The 18,165-nt window shown below is 56.1% G+C and overlaps 1 protein-coding gene across 1 annotated transcript; it reads left to right on the forward strand.

The window, feature by feature from the left end:
• The first annotated feature begins 1,139 nt into the window (after window positions 1-1,139).
• Window positions 1,140-9,695, forward strand: ZIC5 (Zic family member 5). The gene is given in 14 exon segments (XM_032678823.1): window positions 1,140-1,265; window positions 1,268-1,353; window positions 1,355-1,439; window positions 1,442-1,506; window positions 1,508-1,575; window positions 1,577-1,652; window positions 1,654-1,857; window positions 1,859-1,980; window positions 1,982-2,213; window positions 2,216-2,390; window positions 2,393-2,455; window positions 2,458-2,481; window positions 2,484-2,561; window positions 6,966-9,695. Coding segments are annotated over 14 exon segments (1,755 nt in total). The 5' UTR covers window positions 1,140-1,243; the 3' UTR covers window positions 7,421-9,695.
• Window positions 9,696-18,165: the final 8,470 nt, after the last annotated feature.

Raw genomic sequence — 18,165 nt, forward strand, 5'->3', positions numbered from 1 at the left:
AGTCGTCCCCCTCGAACGACAGCATCCTTTGTGTCGACGGGGCAGCTGCGGCGCTCCACAAAGAGCTCCACTTTCGAGGACTACCACACCCCACACCCCAGGGGCGGTCCCATCGCTTTCCCCGCCCGTTCCCCACCTCTGCCCCCTTTTAGGAGAGCTCTCACTCTTCCTCCCTTTCGTCTAGGGCAGCAGTTCAGGGCTGACAGTCCCCCAGGCGGAGACTCCCCCATTTCCCATCCTACCTCCCCGCTCTGTCCCCTACATCCCAAAGCGTCGAGGGACGTTTATGCTCCGGGCCGGTGTCACTGCGGCAGTTGCATCTCTATTTCGCGTTGCAGAATTAAGGCTGAGGTGGGGGCAGCTGCTTGGGGTACGGCTGGCGGCCCCCTGAGGGTCAAGGGGCGCCGCGGCAAGGGGCTGCGGGAGGAGGAAGCCCCAAAGAGGCGGCGAGCGCAGGCTCCCAAAACTTGGCCCTAACATGTGCCACTTGCCCCCCTCCTCCTTCCCTCCCTGCTTACTCGTTTATTTTCTAAAGGAAAGGAATCCCAACCCCCGCCGTTTTCTTTTTAGGAAAACTTTGGCTGCCTTCCCCTAGTGTTACCTCAGGCGTGAGTACACACAGCCTCGGCCTCGCGTGGGTGTGGGGCTGGTACGTTGTATGAAGGCGTGCTTTCCCCGCCTCATCCATGAATGAAGTGGCCCCCAAAAAAAAGAAAAAAAGAAAAAGAAACGAGTGCGGGACCTGGGAAGCAGCCCCTGCGCGTGGGTTCCTTCCAAGGCGAGTAGAGAGAACCCCACGGCCCCGCAACGTAAACGCGGCGGCGCCTGCGAGCAGGGCGCCCCGTCCGGTGCCGGGAGAGCAGAGGCAGCTGCCGCCCGGTGCTGCCCGGTGCCGCCGGCGGGGGGGCGGCGGGGGGGGAGGCGGCGGTGGTGCGCCCCGTCGGGCCCGCGCGAAGTTTTGCAAGTGCAACTTCGGGGGGCGCGCGGGGGGGGCGCGGGGGGCGACGGGGGCGGATCCCCGCTGCGCCCGCGGCCTGAAAGGAAGCCAATCGCGCGGCCCCGGCCGCTGCCAATCATCGAGATCCGTCCCAATCCCTCCGGACGCGGTGTCCGAGCCGTATTCCCCAGCGCGCCGCCGGAGTGTGGGTGAGGGCTCTGCCAATCGCGGGGGGCAGAGCGGGGCCAGGGATGCGCGGGGCTCGGAGCGCAGACAAAAGAAGTTAAAGAGCCGCTTAATATATACATGTTTTTGAAGGCGGGTAAAGGAAAAAAATAACAACAGCGAGCGTAGATGGGCTTGGCTGTGTCGTTATGGAGCCCCCTTTGAGCAAGAGGAACCCGACACTGAGATTAGGCGGATTTGGCAGCGTCTCAGCCCCATCCTCACCCGAACATGACAGGCTTTCCCGGGGCTGGGGAACCACCACGTCCACCCCCCACCACGCGGCCCACCTCCACCCCGGGGACGCGGGCGGCGACCCCGGCGGCGCCCTCACGCCGCTCGGAACCCGAGCACATGGCGCAGCCCGCCGCCCTCAAGCTCACACCCGAGGCGCTCACCGCCGCCGCCGCCGCCTTCGCCGCGCCCGCCGCCACCACCGCCGCCGCCACCGCCGCCGCCACCGCCGCCGCCGCCACCACCACCGCCGCCTACGCGCCCGCCCCGCCGCCGCCCTCCCGGGATACCCGTCGGGGGGGGCGGCGGGTCGGGACTTCCTCCTGCGGCGGGAAGCTTCCGCCGCCGCCGCCGCCGCCGCCGTGCACGGGGCGCTGGGAGAGCAGCACCCGCCCGTCGGCTCCCCCCACCTTCCGCACCCGCCGCCCCACGCGGTCTTCATCTCGGCCGCGGGCACCTACGGCGCAGCCGGACGGGGCGCACGGCCGCCTTCCCGCCGCCGCCGGCCGGCGAGCAAGGCGCGCCCGCCGGCCGCCACCCGCCACTCAACGGGGCAGATTGCGCCTGGGGCTGGCGGCCGCCGCCGGGGAGCCTCTACGGGCGCGCCGAGGCGCACTACGGGGCTGCCGCCGCCTCCTCCTCCTCGGCGTTGCAAGGCTACGGCTCCGTCAACCTCAACCTGGCGGCGGCCGGCCACGGGCACCCGCACCATCCCCATCCCCACCACCACCACCATCACCACCACCTACCATGGCCACGTCGGGGCGGCGGCGGCGGCGGCGGCGGCCGGGGGCCTTTCCTGCGGTACATGCGACAAGCCCATTCAAGCAAGAGCTGATCTGCAAATGGATCGACCGGGATCCGCCTCCGCCGCCTCCGCCGCCGCCACCGGGCGGTAGGAAGCCTTGCTCCAAAACTTTCAGCACGATGCAGGAGCTGGTGAGCCATGTCACCGTGGAGCACGTCGGCGGGCCCGAGCAGAGCAGCCACGTGTGTACTGGGAGGAGTGTCCCCGCGAAGGCAAGCCCTTCAAAGCGAAATACAAACTCATCAACGCACATCCCGAGTGCACACGGGAGAGAAGCCCTTCCCTGCCCCTTCCCCGGCTGCGGGAAGGTCTTCGCTCGTTCCGAAAACCTCAAGATCCACAAGCGGACTCATACAGGTAGGTTGTTCTTCCCCCCTCCCCCGCCCCTGCAAGGGTTTCCTTCTTTCTTCTTCCCCCCCCCTTTCCTCCTCTTTTCCTCTCTCCTGCGCACCGCCGGACATGTGACTTTTCATGAATAAGTAATTCGGCAGCACACCGGGCCACGCACACACAGCTACGCACACGCACCCGGCCCCTATACCCTGCCACACACGTGTCCCGTCGCCACCCCCCCCCAGCCCCCCCCTGCACCTTGGGCAGCTCCCTCCCCCCCCCTCCGCCACCCACCTCCCCACATCCCGGCACCACGGATAAATACATCGATTATAAATAACGCAGAGCTGGGGAAGATGAGCAGCAGCCCCTGCGGAAGAGCGGGAAGAGGACGAGTACTCGCCCAGTCCCGGCTCCCTCCGCCCCTGTCCAGGCACCCGGGGGGGTCACCCCGGGGTCTAGGGAGCGCTCCGCTTTGCCACCTCCCTCCCCGCGCCGAGGAAGGGCGATTCTGCTTTTTCCTGCCGGTTCTGCCGGCGGGACGAAGCCGGACGGCGGACGCTTCGCCGGCCGGATGGGGCCGCGGGGGACTCTTGGGGGCGCAGTTCCCCTGCGCTTGCGGGCGGCGGCAGCGCTCGGGGCTGCCGGTTACTACCGGGGTACCGGGCTGCCCTGTGACCACCGCTCCTGGGGCTACCCTCGCTCCGGAGCTGTCCCTTCTGTTGGGACACACCGATACTACTGCCGGGGTACCCCCTGCCTGAGCTAACGATACTGCCGTAACTGCTGGGGATGCCGGCGGCCCTGCCGGGGCTGCTCGTGACGATGAGTACGGGTACCGACCCCTGTCCCGAGGTTGCTGGTGCTGCCCGGGCTCCTCCCGCCTGCGGCGGTGTCCGCGGAGCCGGAGAGCACGGAGCAAGGCGGGGGGAAGGCTCTCACCGGAGGACGCTCACTCCCTTTGGTGATGTGAGAAGGAAACTTCAAAGTTGCTCCGACTGCCCGGCGGGGCCTGCGGGAGGAGAAGCGGCACCCGGAGAGATGCCTGGAGAGGCTCGGGCTGTGTATGAGCCCTTGAGTATTTTTTCTTTCTGTTTTTGTTTGGGTTTTTTTCTTCTTTTTTTTTTCTTTTTTTTTTTTTTTTCTTTTTACTTTTTCCTCATTTGTCGCCAACCCCCGAAATGCGCATTTCCATCTGGGTGTAAAAACTCTGCCGAAAACGAACGAAGCCGGGATTTATTAGTGGCAGATAAATATTATTCCTCGGAGGATACTTAAGGGAATTGGGCGTTGCCGTAAATTGCTTTCTTGATTTATTGTGTGCTGCTCGGGAAAGAGAAAAGTGGCGACCGTGCAACGTGTTGTTCTGATGTAAACCAAATGGCCCATGGCTGAAAGGATATAGATTTTTTATCTGCAGAATAGGTCAGGCATGAGCCCGTAGGTAGGCAGTGGAGCCTTGAGGGTGCCCGGTGCTCTGCACCAGAGCCGCGGGTGGGAGAGGAAGGTTTCTCCTGGGGGGTCTGACACTTTCTGTTGTTATTCTTGTGTGATTAATGGCACCGGGGATGAGTTAAGTGCTGGAGGCCCGGGTTTGTCATCTATAGCCTTCTCCATCTGCCTTGGTTGAAAACAAAAGTTCATTGCAGACTTTCCTAGGCTTCTCAATTCCTTACCCATCTCAGCTCCAAGAGGGGGCTGACGGGGGGGGAAAGTGGGAACGAGTCCGGGAGAGGCTTGGGAGCAGTCAGAGAGATTCAGACCGGAAAAAGACCTACACACCCCCAATAACCCAAATATGTATTGGTCAACAGTTTTCAGCTCTAAGCTGAGGTCGACCATTGACCCGAGGCCCTGCGTGGGCCATGGCCCCTTGCAAAGGAAATTGGAGTTTTCAGCTTGCAGTCCCTGGGAGGGTGCCCACGCATGGGCCCACGAGGAGAAGGCTATATCCACTCAGAAGGGGTTGTTACAACAAAGCAGCCCTCGGGGCTTGGGGCAACAGCCCACCTAAAATGGCAGCTCAGGCACCGGGAGGACAAAGAGGTCATGAGTCCTTTACCCCACGCAGAACCTTCGAGTGGACAAGGGATCCCAAACCTTCTGCCCATGCCTATCAGATTAATTGCTGTAATTTGCTTCCTCGACTTAATTTAGTCATGTGCACCTTGGGAGCAGGAGAGATTTACAAACTGTTTATTTATTATGGGCATTCAGGGGTGTGTGGGGGGGAATAATAACACCATAATTGTATCATTAGGAGATTTTATGTGTTTCTGGTGATTCTGCAGGAAGAAGAGTATGTTGGTAAATTCAGGAGGAGTTTGCTTGCTTGTTTTTTGTTTTTGTTTTGTCCTTTTTCCTCAAAAGCATTGCCCTGGAAGCTGCACACCCCACTCTGCAGCTCCTCTCCCATTTTGGGGACAAATTGCTGTTGCCACCCCTGGTGTGTCCTAACAGAAATGGGGATCCCCTCCCTCCTGCAACTTCGCTACCCCCTCACCGAAGAATGAGGCTTCCTTCGATTTCCACACCCTGCCACCCTCTAAAAAAAGTGCGCCCCGAGCCCTTCTGCGTCCCTCCCCACCGCCGGCACTGCTACTGCCAGGAGGAGTTACGGGATGGCACCTGGCATCTCGCCCCCTTCCTTGGGGCTGAAAACCACCTACAAATAGTTAAACTCTGACGTTATTCCCTCGTCAGCATAATGGGGACACACCGGGACCTTCCCCACTCCTGGATTTATGGGGAATTGTATCATCGAGATCTGGAGACTGGTGAGGGTGCCACATGTGAACCCATGTGGAAAGACACTTCCCTAAAGCCCCGAATGAGTAGATGCAATTTGGTCCGACTGGTCGGAGCATCTCAGGGAGCATCTCAGGGCAGCTTGACTTGGGGCTCTGCAGGCCACTGCCAGCAGCAGGATGTGTGAGCCTGCATCCTTGGAGTAACACAGATAGAAACCAGGCAAAACCTCTGGTAGATTCACTTTGTTTTACCAGAAAAGATAATAGTAATTAATGAACAAACGAAGTGACTGGAAATTTGTCTCGGGGGTGTGCAGGGGTTTTTGTGCACTTAAACCCCACGAGGTACAATTTTAATTCCTTTTTCCTCCTCTCTCCCTTTTTTTTTAAAGATAACCTTGCACTTTCTAGTGCTACCACATTGGTCGTGGCTGAGACGATTTTAATTGAAAAAATTGATGCGTAAATAGGCTGTGGAGGTGTATGTTTCTATAGTGACAGCCGAGAAACAGCTTCGGAAAATAAAAATAGTTTTCTTATCTCCGTTGTTATTTTGCTAAATGCAATATGATTTTACAAATGTGAGGGGCAGTAAAAATTGCTTGGTGATAATGAGCAAATGTCTACCGAGAGAGCTGTTGGGTTGTTATTTCTGAGAATTCAGAGCAAAACGGATCTGAAAATACACATCAATCATTCCTAAACCGATTCAAGAGTTGCAATAGACATGACAAGGATTATCAGTGCAGGTCTATCTCAGACTCACGTGTGCATGGCAGGGGAAGAAAAAGTTGCTGTAGGAAACTTCAGTACAGGGCTCGGCCACTTTTTTTTTTTTCCCCCTCTGGTCAACCAGCAATAGGCATTTACCCAGCCCCATTCAGGAACTATGGGGAAGGGTCGGTCTGGGACACGGCTATATGTACCAGAACACATATATTCCAGGGTATGTTATGTGTGGAGACGAAGGTGTGATTTTCACAACCCCTTTAACTGTTAAGCAGTGTGTAAAACTTAAAACAGAGAATCTGGACATTTTTAGATCCAAATTCGTCCGAGGTAAACAGCTACAGTAACAGCAGTCTGCTGCCCTCATCTCCAGTGTTCGGGTTGGTCCCCCCAGCTTGCAGGTTCTCAATCTGAGCTGCTGGGTACTTCGTCTTTATATCGGGATGCTTAAACAGGTGTTACTTTTATTTCCCTCAAACTAATTATTCCCCCAGCGCAGTGCCCATTGGGAACGGATTACGCAGGAGATGTGCCAGCCGAGCCAGGCTGCCGGCAAACGCCAGCCCTCGCAGGCAAAGGCATTGAAAGGTTTTGTTTGGGCTCGGTCATTAGAGCGGTAATGAAGGTTTCTCGTGTGCGAGGGGAGCGCCGCAGAGGGCAAACAAGGCCGGGGGGGCCCTGCCGCCGCCAGCCCGGGGCATCGGGTCTGGGGGCTGCCAGCAGCGTGTCACAGGCAGCAAAACACGAGGAAGAGGTCGGAAGCCTCGGGCATGTCACGACTGTCGTGAGGGGGGAGGAAAAAGGGGAGGAGAAGGAGGGAAGGGGAAGCTTTGCCCTGCCGCTCGTCCCCGGAGGCCGCGCTGCGAAGCGGCTGCGGTGCGGCAGGCGGGCTGCGGACAGGGCCGAGCCCCCGCCCGCCGGTAACGGTGCCGTTGCTGTGTCCCGGCAGGGGAGAAGCCTTTCAAGTGCGAGTTTGACGGCTGCGAGAGGAAGTTCGCCAACAGCAGCGACCGCAAGAAGCACTCCCACGTCCACACCTCGGACAAGCCCTACTACTGCAAGATTCGCGGCTGCGACAAGTCCTACACCCACCCCAGCTCCCTGCGGAAGCACATGAAGATCCACTGCAAGTCCCCGCCGCCCTCCCCGCCGCCAGGCTCACAGGGCTATGCGGCGGCGGGGCCCCCCGACGGCCCGCTGCCCCCCGAGGCCGACCCGGCCGCCGAGGCGCCCCGCGGCCGTGCCGCCGCCCTGTCCCCGCCGGTCACCAACCTCAGCGAGTGGTACGTCTGCCAGGCCGGGGGGGCTCCCCGCCGGCCCCGCACCCCTTCCAGCCGCGACACCTCCCCGGCTTCCGAGGAGGACGAGCCCCATAGGACCTCGGGGGGCAGAACTGCTCCCTAGGGCCGTGCTGAGCCGTGCCGAGCTGCCGCCGGTGGCCCCAGCCCCACCACAGTGACCTGGGCTGCAACAGCCACCTGGCATGGGGGGTTGCTCTGGAAGTGTCATCAGGTTTGACTCGCGCTATTTATTCCATGTACGAAACCCTATGGTGTTTATACGGTAACTAATTTAATTAAAGAGACTTGGACCTTTTTTTTTCCCCCTTCTTGGTAAGAAAAAGCATTGTAATGCCAGGCTGGGCCATCTCAACCACCCGCGCTGCACGGTGTGCAGGGGGACAGCGCCAAGGGAGATATCCTTCTCCCATCCTGCCCCTGCCCACTGCTCTTATCAAGAGAGTTTGCTGGTGAAGGCTGCGAGCTGGTAGAGCCCAGCCTCTCTCTGGAGTGGCTCTTAAATACCTTAGCTGCCACTCAGCGCCTCCTCTTTGGCCTCGGTAAAGCCCCAGGTCAGCAGCAGCCTCCTGACTATAAAGCAGCACCTGCTAAAATCCAGCCAATCGAGGACAGGTTATGCATCCCTTAAAATAAAATTAAATAAATGCATTTTCCTACCCCTCTTGAAGTTCAGCTCCTTTGTAATTGATGGTTTCTCTCCCGAGTCAGTGGGTCCCACCTGCACCCGGCGTTTTCTCTCCAGCCTTCTTTCTTTCTCCCTTAGCCCTAACGGTTTAGGGAAGGAAAGACAAAAGATGCAGGACTCCTTTATCACTCCTCCATAGTTTGTACGTGTATGGCTCCTAAAATGCAGCCAGAGAATAAGAGAAACCCGCTGCTATTTGACAACTGTGATACTGTGATACGTTTTGGATATATTTTTTTTTAAACACGAAAACTGACAGCGAATTTCCCTTTTCTCGGGCTTGGTATTATTATCACTCTGGTTATTATTGTTTTTTAAAGTTTGTCTCGCAGAGGAAGACTTTGTCTCATCCTCCCTCCAGCCCCTTCAGGGATTGAGAAGGGGAGCAGCCCCCCAGGCCCAGCGAGTCCTGGAGTAGGGGGCAGGGACAGAGGGATTGTCTTTTTATTATTATTTTTATATATATTATTTCCTCTCTCCAACCGAGCCGATGCCTGCGCGCTTTTCACCATCCCCCTGAAGTGGCTCGGCAGAGTCACCTGGTTAGGAGGGGACAGGAGCTGCTGGGAAAGAAGCAAGGGGTGGGGAAGCAGGCTGCCGTCGGGGTGCCAACCGCCCCCCACCCCCCAACTGCCCAGCCCAGCGGCCGAGGGGCTGCGGGGCACGGGGGACACCCCGGCCTGTCGCCCATCCGTCAGGAGCCAGGAGCAGGGCGCAAATGAAGTAAAGAGCACTAATTCCTCCTCAGAGACCCTGAGAGGAGAAGCGGCAGCCTCCCTCCCCTCCCCCAGGGCTCGTGGAAATGTGTTTTGTGTGCCGTGAATGGTAGATGTCGTCTTGTCATTGTTAATAACGTGTATGTGAAAGCGATTATTTTGTACAGTCGAATTAATTTATTTTCTGACATCACCCTTTTTCTTTCTTTTTTTTTTTCCCTCCCCTGGAACAGTACAGAGCACACCAAAGAATTTTCTTATTAATTTTGGTGATAGATTGTTGTTTATGATGCTGTGGTTTGTAAAAAAACAAAAAAAATTATATTTTTCAGCTTACTTGAATGACTGATGTAATGTGAAACAGACTCTTCCTGCATGTGCTCCGTGCGGTGTGTTGGTGCTGATATATATATGTATAGTTCATAGAGATACTATATTATTAGTACAGTGCATGGTGCTGTCACTCTGGAAGCCTTTAAACGTTGTCTTCATATTGTTGTGTTGGATCTAAAGAAGCAGATGTTACTTTAAAAACAAACAGAAAACTTGAATAGAAAATAATTTTTTAAAGTTCATTCGATTTGCTTTTTATTCGTTTTTCAAAGCCCATTTGAATAAATAGAAAATAATAAAGGAAGGTATGGACTTTTTAAAGAATAATTTATGTAATGTAATCTTATTAGAGATATATTGGTGCTGATTTATAAACGAACTTTTTAATTTATGCATTTTTTTAACAACAGATTGCACTATACATTACGACATGGCAGGGTTTATAAACTGTGGCTCGGGGGGATATATCACTATTTTTATGTACTTGCTACACGTAGGGTTACACAATTCCCCAACAGTTTTATGACACATGATACCTCCTAAATAAAAAATGCTAATTTAAAATTTTTCATCTCTGTAAACCCCATAAAAAGCAAAAAAAAAAAAATTATCATGCAAATGAATAAAAATATTATTCCTATGTATTGCATGTGCCTTACTGACAGACGAGGGGCAGAGACAGACCAAAACATTCCCTTTTCCCCCCGAGGGTCAGTAGGTAGAGTCAGATATAGCCATAGCCTCATAGCGCGGCAGGAGCAGCACCGGGAGATTTTAGGGGTGGCTGAGATACCCCGGCTTTCCGCAGAGAAACGTGTGAGTAAATACGGTTCTCCTTTGGATTTACGTTTGGGTTTGCAGCCAGGCAGAGGAGGGATGCTCTGGGCCGAGCCACCCCTGTGTCCCCCCCGCGGCTGCAGGCCTTGCTCCTGGGGGGGTTTGCCCCTGAGCCGGGCTAAGGGTGGGGGCATGGGGGCACGGGATTGGGGGGTGCTTTCTCATGATGGAGCAGTTGGTGATCTGCTGCTGGCTTCCCGGGCACAGGGAAAAGAGAGGGATAGACAGACAGATAAGACACAGACAAAGTCTGACATTCATACACACGACATTCTTCATTTCTCTCAAGGACAGCTAATCAGAGTATCAAATCAATTAAAATGTTAGTATTTCTGTTGGGAATTAAAAAAAAAAAAAAAAAGAGATGTTCCTGGCAGTCTCCTCTCTCAGATACTTGTGAGTTAAATAGCACTACTCTTCAGTAGTAGACACAGAAGCAAAACGGTATGCCAGAACATGATTCTGAAAGAGAGTCAGGTCAGGCAAGAAATAACGCCAGGAGATCACTGGAATGAAGGAGAAAAAAAAAAAAAGTAGTTTTCTGGAGTTGAGAAGCAAGGACACAGGTTTCTTGTTCCTAGAGAGGAAAACTGAAAGAAACGCGTGAAAAAATCCAGACAGAATTGTGTGTCAGCATCCTTCAGGAGTATTTTTTAATTTTTAAAAATAAAATCAATTAAATAAAACTAGCCCAGGGTGATCGCACTCCCCGTCCTGTAATTTACCAGTGCTCGAAAATGACTGGTCAAAATGTCAAGAACAGTTTCACCAAAAGGTTAGAGTGTTTTTTAAGTCAGTTTTGTTAAATGTGGTAAAGGTGAAACAGGTTGCAAAGAGTTGTTTCAAGCAGAATGACAATAACCAACATACGAAGCAGAAAAACACTCATAAATGAGGGCTCCAATCAATGGGAAAACTTATAGCTCCCTAATGAAGTTTCTTGTGAAAAGGAAGGCGACACAAAGCCACCGAGACATGAATCATTCATGGGAAATATAAAAGATAAAAGATATCTGACAATGAGCAGAACCTTGTATAGAGTGTCTAAAACAAGTTTCCCCTTCTTATTTTCTGCTTCCCCCCCTCCAATCTCCCTCTCCTAGTGTTCCTTGCCCGCCCTATAGAGTTAACATTGACCAGTGCACGTCCTGCCCCACTTCAAAGTAATTTAGCCCAGAACGGAAGGCTTGGCGCTTGGACAATCTTCATGGTGTGTTAGGATTTCTATGGCAATTGGCAAGCAAGACGTTCCCATCTGAATATGGCTCAAAGAAAGCCACTTATTGACACCGAGTTGGCCATCATCAAAGACTTCATCTTTTCCTAGGCGAAACGTGGTCCTAGCAAACACTGTTTAAATCATCTACCTTTGTAGTCGCGGCTGGGAGACATCTCGCCACACACTATTGCTGGCGCTCGGCCCTTTAAGGGCGAGAGCGGCGGTCGCGAAGTTTGAAGGGGCTAAGAAATTTCGGGAGTGTGGGAAATGGCATTGCGGGGAGGGGGGCTGTGGATATGGATAAGCGGGGGAGTTCTCGGCGAGAGCCACGGGGCAGCGCCCCTGAACGCACCCGCCACGGGCAGGGTGCGGGACGCAGCGAGGCCGGGATAGGCTTTTTCTTTGCCTTACAAGAGGTGGGTGGTGGGAGAACCAAGGATTTTTAGCGTTTTTCTCCGCGTGTTTCGTGCTTCTAGGGATGTCGCCAGGGAGTTGTGAAGTGCTGGGAAGGACGGACTGTCACGCACTTTTCCCCTTCCCCTCCCCCATCGGAAAAATATTTCCAGGTAGAGCGGACCAGGAGGGATCAGGCAGGGAGTGTGCTGGCACACACACTGAACTCGCACAGGGACACAGACGCTCCCCCCTGGCTCGGACACCCAAACGCCGGCGGGGCGCTGCCCCAGCTCCCCCCCGCATCCCGCGTACCGCCAGCACACACAACCACGCTCCCGCATTCACACACACACCACGCAAGTGCCTAATCAGGCAGGGAGAAGTTCAAAGGCAGGTTCTTTGAAATTCAAACTACTGCTTTTATGGTACATCAACATGGAGCGTTAGGATTGCTATGGCAATGAGTGCAGCAAAAGCAAGCTGCATTTAAAATAGTCCACCTCGATTCGAGACACTCTATTAAGATACAGTTGCATTGACCTTTAGTTTCATGCCGTGTTAGCGCAGTCAATTTTCACTTCATCAGAACGTCTCATATTTTTTGGCCTCTCTCCCAACACCCCCTCCCCTCCCCCTTTTTTTTAGGACCCCCTCCCAACTTCAGCAGATAAACAAACAAATAAGCGGCGAAGAAGCTCCATCTCCAGCTCTTCTTGTCTTCTCTCTCCCTCTTTTTTTTTTCCTCCCACCTAAGCACTTTTATTTGCAGAGCGATTGTTCTTTGTTTATTTAATACAAGTACTGTGTGAATGGTGAAAAATAAACACGATGAAAAATAACCAAACAGATGACTCCGCCAAGTGAAAAAGCCCGGACTTAATAAAAGTGCGAAGCAGTCACCGTTGAATGAGAAATCCTTTGAAGTGGAACTTATTATAGGAAGAATACTTTTTGGTTTCCCTAACGACGCTGCTGAATTGAAAGGGCTCGCCTTTGTCAACGATTTGTTCTCCTTTGCCGGGATGCCCGCAGAAATTACTTACATGGGCTGCCTTAACATGCAGCCTGCAAATCAGTAACTTCGCAGCTCAGACTCGCAGACGCCGCTCTCCTGAGGACAAAATAAAGTCAGGAGGAAAACACCCCAACCTTTCACTCAGCCTCTTATTTTGGGGGGTGCGGGGGACGGAAGGAAAAAAGAGGGTTTGGGAGGAGGGGGAGAGGCCAATGTATCCGTGTAACAACACTTCCCACCCCTCCAGCCCCCGGTCCCCCCCCCCGGCCCGGCCCGCCCCGCCCGGCGGCAGAGCACCCGGAGCGGGACCGTCCTCCGCTCGGTCCCGGCCCCGGCGGGAGCAGGGGGGCGGCGAGCTCCTCCGGCAGCACCGTGTCTCTCCTTCCCCCACCCCCGCTCCCCCTTTTTTCTAGTCTACCAAGTGATTTTCCCAGGCAGAGACATATTTAATAAGGGTCGTTTATTACGAAGGCGCTTTGAAGGGTCGCCCCTGAAGCCCTGTGTCCATTAAAAACATGGAGGTGACATTTAAACCTCGTTTTAAAGGAGCTCTGGCGTAGTTCAATGAAAGGCAACTCGTTTGTCTTATGAGCTTGGAAACAACCTCCCTTCTTCTCCTTTTGACCACATGGGATAACTCAAAAACAATAGTTCAAAAGTAAAATGGCATCGTGGTGTTCAGCCTCAGACAGGCACCCATCTAGCAGGAGAGAAAAGGGATAGTCCATAACACAATGTGCTTTTTGTGTCCGACTCTGTCACAAGGATTTCGTTGTTTGCTTTAGAGGCTGCGCCTGTTATACTTTCTTGAAAGTGCTTGTGTTAAACAAGAGTTATAAGTCATCCAAAACAACAAACATTTTGATTTTCTTTGCCTAAAGGGTTTTCCCTGGCCATGGGCACCGTGAAAAAATAATGTACTTGCTGAGAAAGGAGCACCAGTAGTAGCATTACAAGCACAGTGCATTAAATATTGAATGACACGAGGAAAAAAAAAGAACTTGTCGAGGGGCACTCAGCCTTAAAGTCTTTCTTCAACTTTGTCTTCAGTGCCTGTTGGACTATTTAAGATGGTGTTAATTAAGGGCTGCATCTGATTCCACTAGCCCCCAGCTTTGTCTCTTTGCAGCGTTCCCGTCAATAGCCTCTCTCAACTGCGGGCTTTCCCCACACGTTGGTTTAGTGGTGCATGTGTCACTTCTTATTTCGAGGCTGAAGAGAAACCCGGATCGTGCATTAAGGGCAAAGGGGAGATAGTAATCAAGCAGTATTGTCGGGCTGGGGTGGGGAGGCGCGGCGGGGCAGGGGCAGGAGGAGGAGGATGTGCGGCCAGGGCTGGAGCAGGGCAGCAGGGAGCAGAGCGGGGGCACGGCGCCGGGGTGAAAGCCTGTTTGCACATTGCCAACAGCCTGTTTGGCAAACAAGACGCTGGCGAGCTTAATTTGTTTCAAATTAGTCGTTTTCCACGAAAAAAAAAAAGAGAAAAGAAAGTAAAACCACGCGTCAAACAGCCCTCTTCAAAATCCTGCAAGCGAACAGGAGGAACCGCCTCAAGTCGTGCGGCAGCCCCGTGTGCGAGCCCATGCATGCCTGTGTGGGGAGCCGTGGCAAGTGCCTGTGCACCTTCCTGGCTGTACCCCGGTCGCATGCAGGCAGATGCTGCCGCTTCCCTTGGCGGGCCCCCTAAACGCGTTCGTCCCCCTGTGTGGGACAGCCCCGAGTGTGCGCTGGGCAGCGGGGCGGGAGATGGCAGAGCCCCCGGCAGCCATGGGAGTGGGGGGGGACACAGGCTTGGGCACATCCGTCGGGGCGCCTCACCCTGCATTTATCTTCTCGCACTTAGAGACTCGCCGCTCCCCTCTCTGCCGGGAGGACTGAGCCACCCCGCATTTCGACGAGAAGCTCTTCCTGGGCCCAATCTCTGCGCCCCTGCCGTCGTGGGCGCAGCTCGAACCGCGGTGGAGCGGCTCGCCCCTCCCTCCTCGGAAACACTGGAGGCAGAGAGGGGCTCTGCCCGTGGGGGGTATCGCCTCCGCGCTCCGCAAATACCAACAGCGGGGGCGCAAATTGGGGGGCGGCTCCGCTTTTCTCCCCGACTCCTTTGCAACCTGCCAAACGTACCGGGCGTTAAAAGCAAGGAGGCGCAGAGGAATCCTTCGGAGGTGTGGAGGGGCGTGTGCCCCCGTTCCCTCTGGGGTCAGCGGGGACCCACTGCCCCCATAGTGCACTCAGAGCTGAGGTCGGGTTAGGGGCCCCCCTAATTGGAGGCGGCGGGGTGGGGGGGGAAATGGGTCACTTCGGCTCTGCCCTGCCCGAGTGTCGAGGAGGGGAAAGTTAAACGTGGAGCTAGGAAACCCAATAGCCGGATTTTGTTCGTCTTCTTCTACTTTTTTTTTTTTTTTTAATCTCTATGTTCCCCCTCTCCTCCTCCTCTTCCTTTCACTCGGCAAGCCCGTCTAAAGCGTTCCAAATGGCCTTTCAAACAAGAAAACCCTTGAAGGACAAATGGGCACACATCCCCCTCCAGGCACCTTGCCAAAATCTCCCAAGCACCCTACCTGGCATCCTAGCTTAAGTTTCTTCAAGAAGTGTGTGTGTGTCTGAATATGCGAGGGGGGGTGGAGGTTCGGGGCCGGGGGGGTGGAATTACAGCCGTCCTGTAGTGGTAGACACAAGTTCAGAGCTCCACTTCCCCCCTCTTTAATTAGGCTGGGGAGAGCCGCGGAGGCGCCTGGTTGAGGTGCAAGCGAGGCGGCCGGGCCAAGCGAGTGAGTACCCAGCGCAGCCCCGACGGGACGGGGATGGGCGCCGGGGGGAGCCGCGCCGGGGGCCTCCGGACTGAGAGGAGAGGGGGCGAGCAGCCGCCCCCCGGAGAAGGGATGCGGGGCAGGGGGGGGGGGGGTTGAGGGTGGGAGCAGTGGGCCGGTGGTGTGTCAGGGGGACTCGCCTCCCCAAACTTGCGGTGCGAGTCCGGGGAGGCCAGTGCCGGTGCTGCAAAAGTCAGCCCGACCCAGCTGTGACTTCACCTATTAGCCCCGATGTCTTTCCGAGGAGATTGGCGGAGTTAAACATCCCACAATGGGCGCTCTGGGGCGTCTCCAGCCTGACCTCTACCCGGTTTTAATAGTTTCATAGGAACTTCATTAAATCAATTACTTAGTGAGCACATCATCATTTATTTGTAATTAGCACTGAAGAGCTTGATTTTTGCAGCAGCCCACAGCCCGGTTCCCAGCGGGGTTGGCCATGTACTACAAGCACTTTTGTTTGCTGTGTGTGTTGACTCGTGGTATTATTCGGCCGCCACAATAAAAGTGTAATCTTCACGTCTTAATCTAGCGTTCAGGGGGGAAAGGAAAACAAACATGGCACGGACGAGGCACCGGTTCCCCATCTCCATGCTCCCCCCCGCCCCGGGCTGTCGGCCCCACTGCGCGCAGCCGGGCGCGGTGCGGCGGCGGCTCCCGGGGCGTGCGGCCGGGAGGAGAGACGGGAGGGTGGGACGGAGGTCGGGGCCGAAGGGGGGGAAAGGGAGGAAATGGGTCATCCGCAGCCAGGACAAAAGGGAGCGGCGCGGTGCCTTGAAGGGCATGAAATAAGGGCTGCAGCTGCGAATCGGCTGCCCGCGGCCCGGCAGAGCGTGGGCGTGTGTGTCGGGGGGAACCAGCGGGCCTCAGCGCTGGGGGGGGACAGCGAGGCGGCTTTCGTTTTGGGGATTGCGGGGCAGGAAAGGGATGGGTAGGGGCAGGGAAGGCCTCCTCGGACGTGGAGTGGACGTGACGGTTGTTGGGGAGGGTGAGGAATAGGGGGGAGAGAAGCATAACCACGTAACCAGCCAGGCCTCCTCGCTTCTCCCGCAGCCAGCATCTTCCCATCGCGGCTCCCACGGGGAGGCGGCTCCACGCGTGGGGCGCCCCACGGCCGCCCCCAGGCGACAGCCGCTGCCCTTTTCTCCCACCACAGAGGCTGCCGTAGCCGAATCGCTGCGCATCCCGGCCGGGCCTGCTGCGGGGCCCGCCGGCGCGGTGAAGGGCAGGGATGCCAAGCGAACCCGAGGGGAGAGGGGCTTTGCAGGCCCCTCCCTCCTCGGGCTGTGCTGGCTCCCAGAAAGGCGCCCTCCTGGCGGCCTGGGCTCTGGAGAATGGGGACTGTTTTGGGCTGTCTGTCTGCCGCCCTCTCACTTCCTTCCCAGTGCTAGGCGGGAGGTCGGGGGGGGAGCTGAAGTCCCGTTAGAGGCGGCAGCGCACCCGCAAGCTCACGGGCTTATGCACCCCACCCTTAGCCAGTCACGGGTGGGCACTGGTGCAAGGACCCACGAGTAAAACAAAACCAAGGAGAGCGGGTCATGCTGTATGTACCCCTGTGCGGAAAGAGTACTGTGTTCGGCCCTGGAGACACCCCGACTCTTGGTCCTCAGGCGCTGCCCACATTTCGGCAGTTCACCTGCAGAGGGGCCCTCTTGCCCCGCTGCCGCCCCGGATCTTCCTCACGGAAACCCGGCGAGGAGAACAAGACGAACAGCCAGTACTTGCCTGGGCCGGCGCCTCCTGGCCGAGGGGGTGGGGATGATCCTTAATTTCCACCCTCGTCGCGGCGAGAGCCCGAGTCCGAGGCAAGGCAAGTGCAGGGGAGGGTGTAGATGTCACCCGCGACGGAGCCGCCCCTCATCGTGCCGTCGGGCATCTCGTCGGGGACAGTGGGTCTCCGTAGGCCCCGGCCTGGGCCATGGGGGAGCGAGGCTCGGAGGCCCCCGACAGCAAGGGCCGAAGCGGGGGGGGCTGGTGGCTTTGGCAGGGCAGAAGCCGCCGTGCCGGACCGCCGGGGCGGCTGCGAGGCTGTTCGCATACGGGTGATAAAACAGGCGGGGAGGCAAGGGGGGAGGAAAAAACGCTCGCGAAAACACTGCTCGGGATTCGTGCAAGTGCTGGGGGTTTCAGGAGTTTCCCAAAGTCACACACATAGCATGGGAAAAAACCTCCTAAATACTATATGGCAGTCGGAGGGGACAGAGGTTCTTTACTTGCGCAGAGCAGCCAGCACGAGGTGTGATTTTAATTGCTACGCATTTTTAATATTAGAGTACATCGAACATATCCAATTTCTTCTGTCCGAAAACGGCCACCCGAGAAGCCGAGCGCGGCGGGTTTGTCGCCTGGGTTGGCATAAATAGGAGTTCCCCGAGATGGCCCCGGGGAGGCGGTGAGCGAGGCCGCGCGGTCGCGGAGGTTACGCGGCTGCCGAGAGCGCTCCCAGCGCGGCAGCTTTCTTCTTGCCGGGCAGGAGACAGGGACAGAGCCCAAACGTTAAAAATACAAAGGCGTTCTCTGGGGGAAGGAAACCTATGTCGTCGTCATCCCCTCCCCATCCGCAAATCCCCGGGGTAGCTTCGTCCCCGAGGAGTGCTCACGCAGAGTCGCGGGAGCAGACACATGCTGCGGGGGGCTATTTTTAGGGCGTGGGGCTGGAAGTGGTGGGGCAACCCTGGGCTTTGCAGAGCGGGAGAGGTGCAGGTGGAGAAAGCAGCGCAGGCTGCAGTCGGGGGAGTCAGCACGTCTGATCCGCGGATGACACGAGTTGCTCGTGGGTGGAGGGAGAAAGAAAGAAGGACCGCCCGCCATCCACCCTCCCCCTCCAACCCAGAGCCTGA

The sequence above is a fragment of the Chiroxiphia lanceolata genome, chromosome 2 (genome assembly GCF_009829145.1).
Source record: "Chiroxiphia lanceolata isolate bChiLan1 chromosome 2, bChiLan1.pri, whole genome shotgun sequence".
Lineage (NCBI taxonomy): Eukaryota > Metazoa > Chordata > Aves > Passeriformes > Pipridae > Chiroxiphia > Chiroxiphia lanceolata.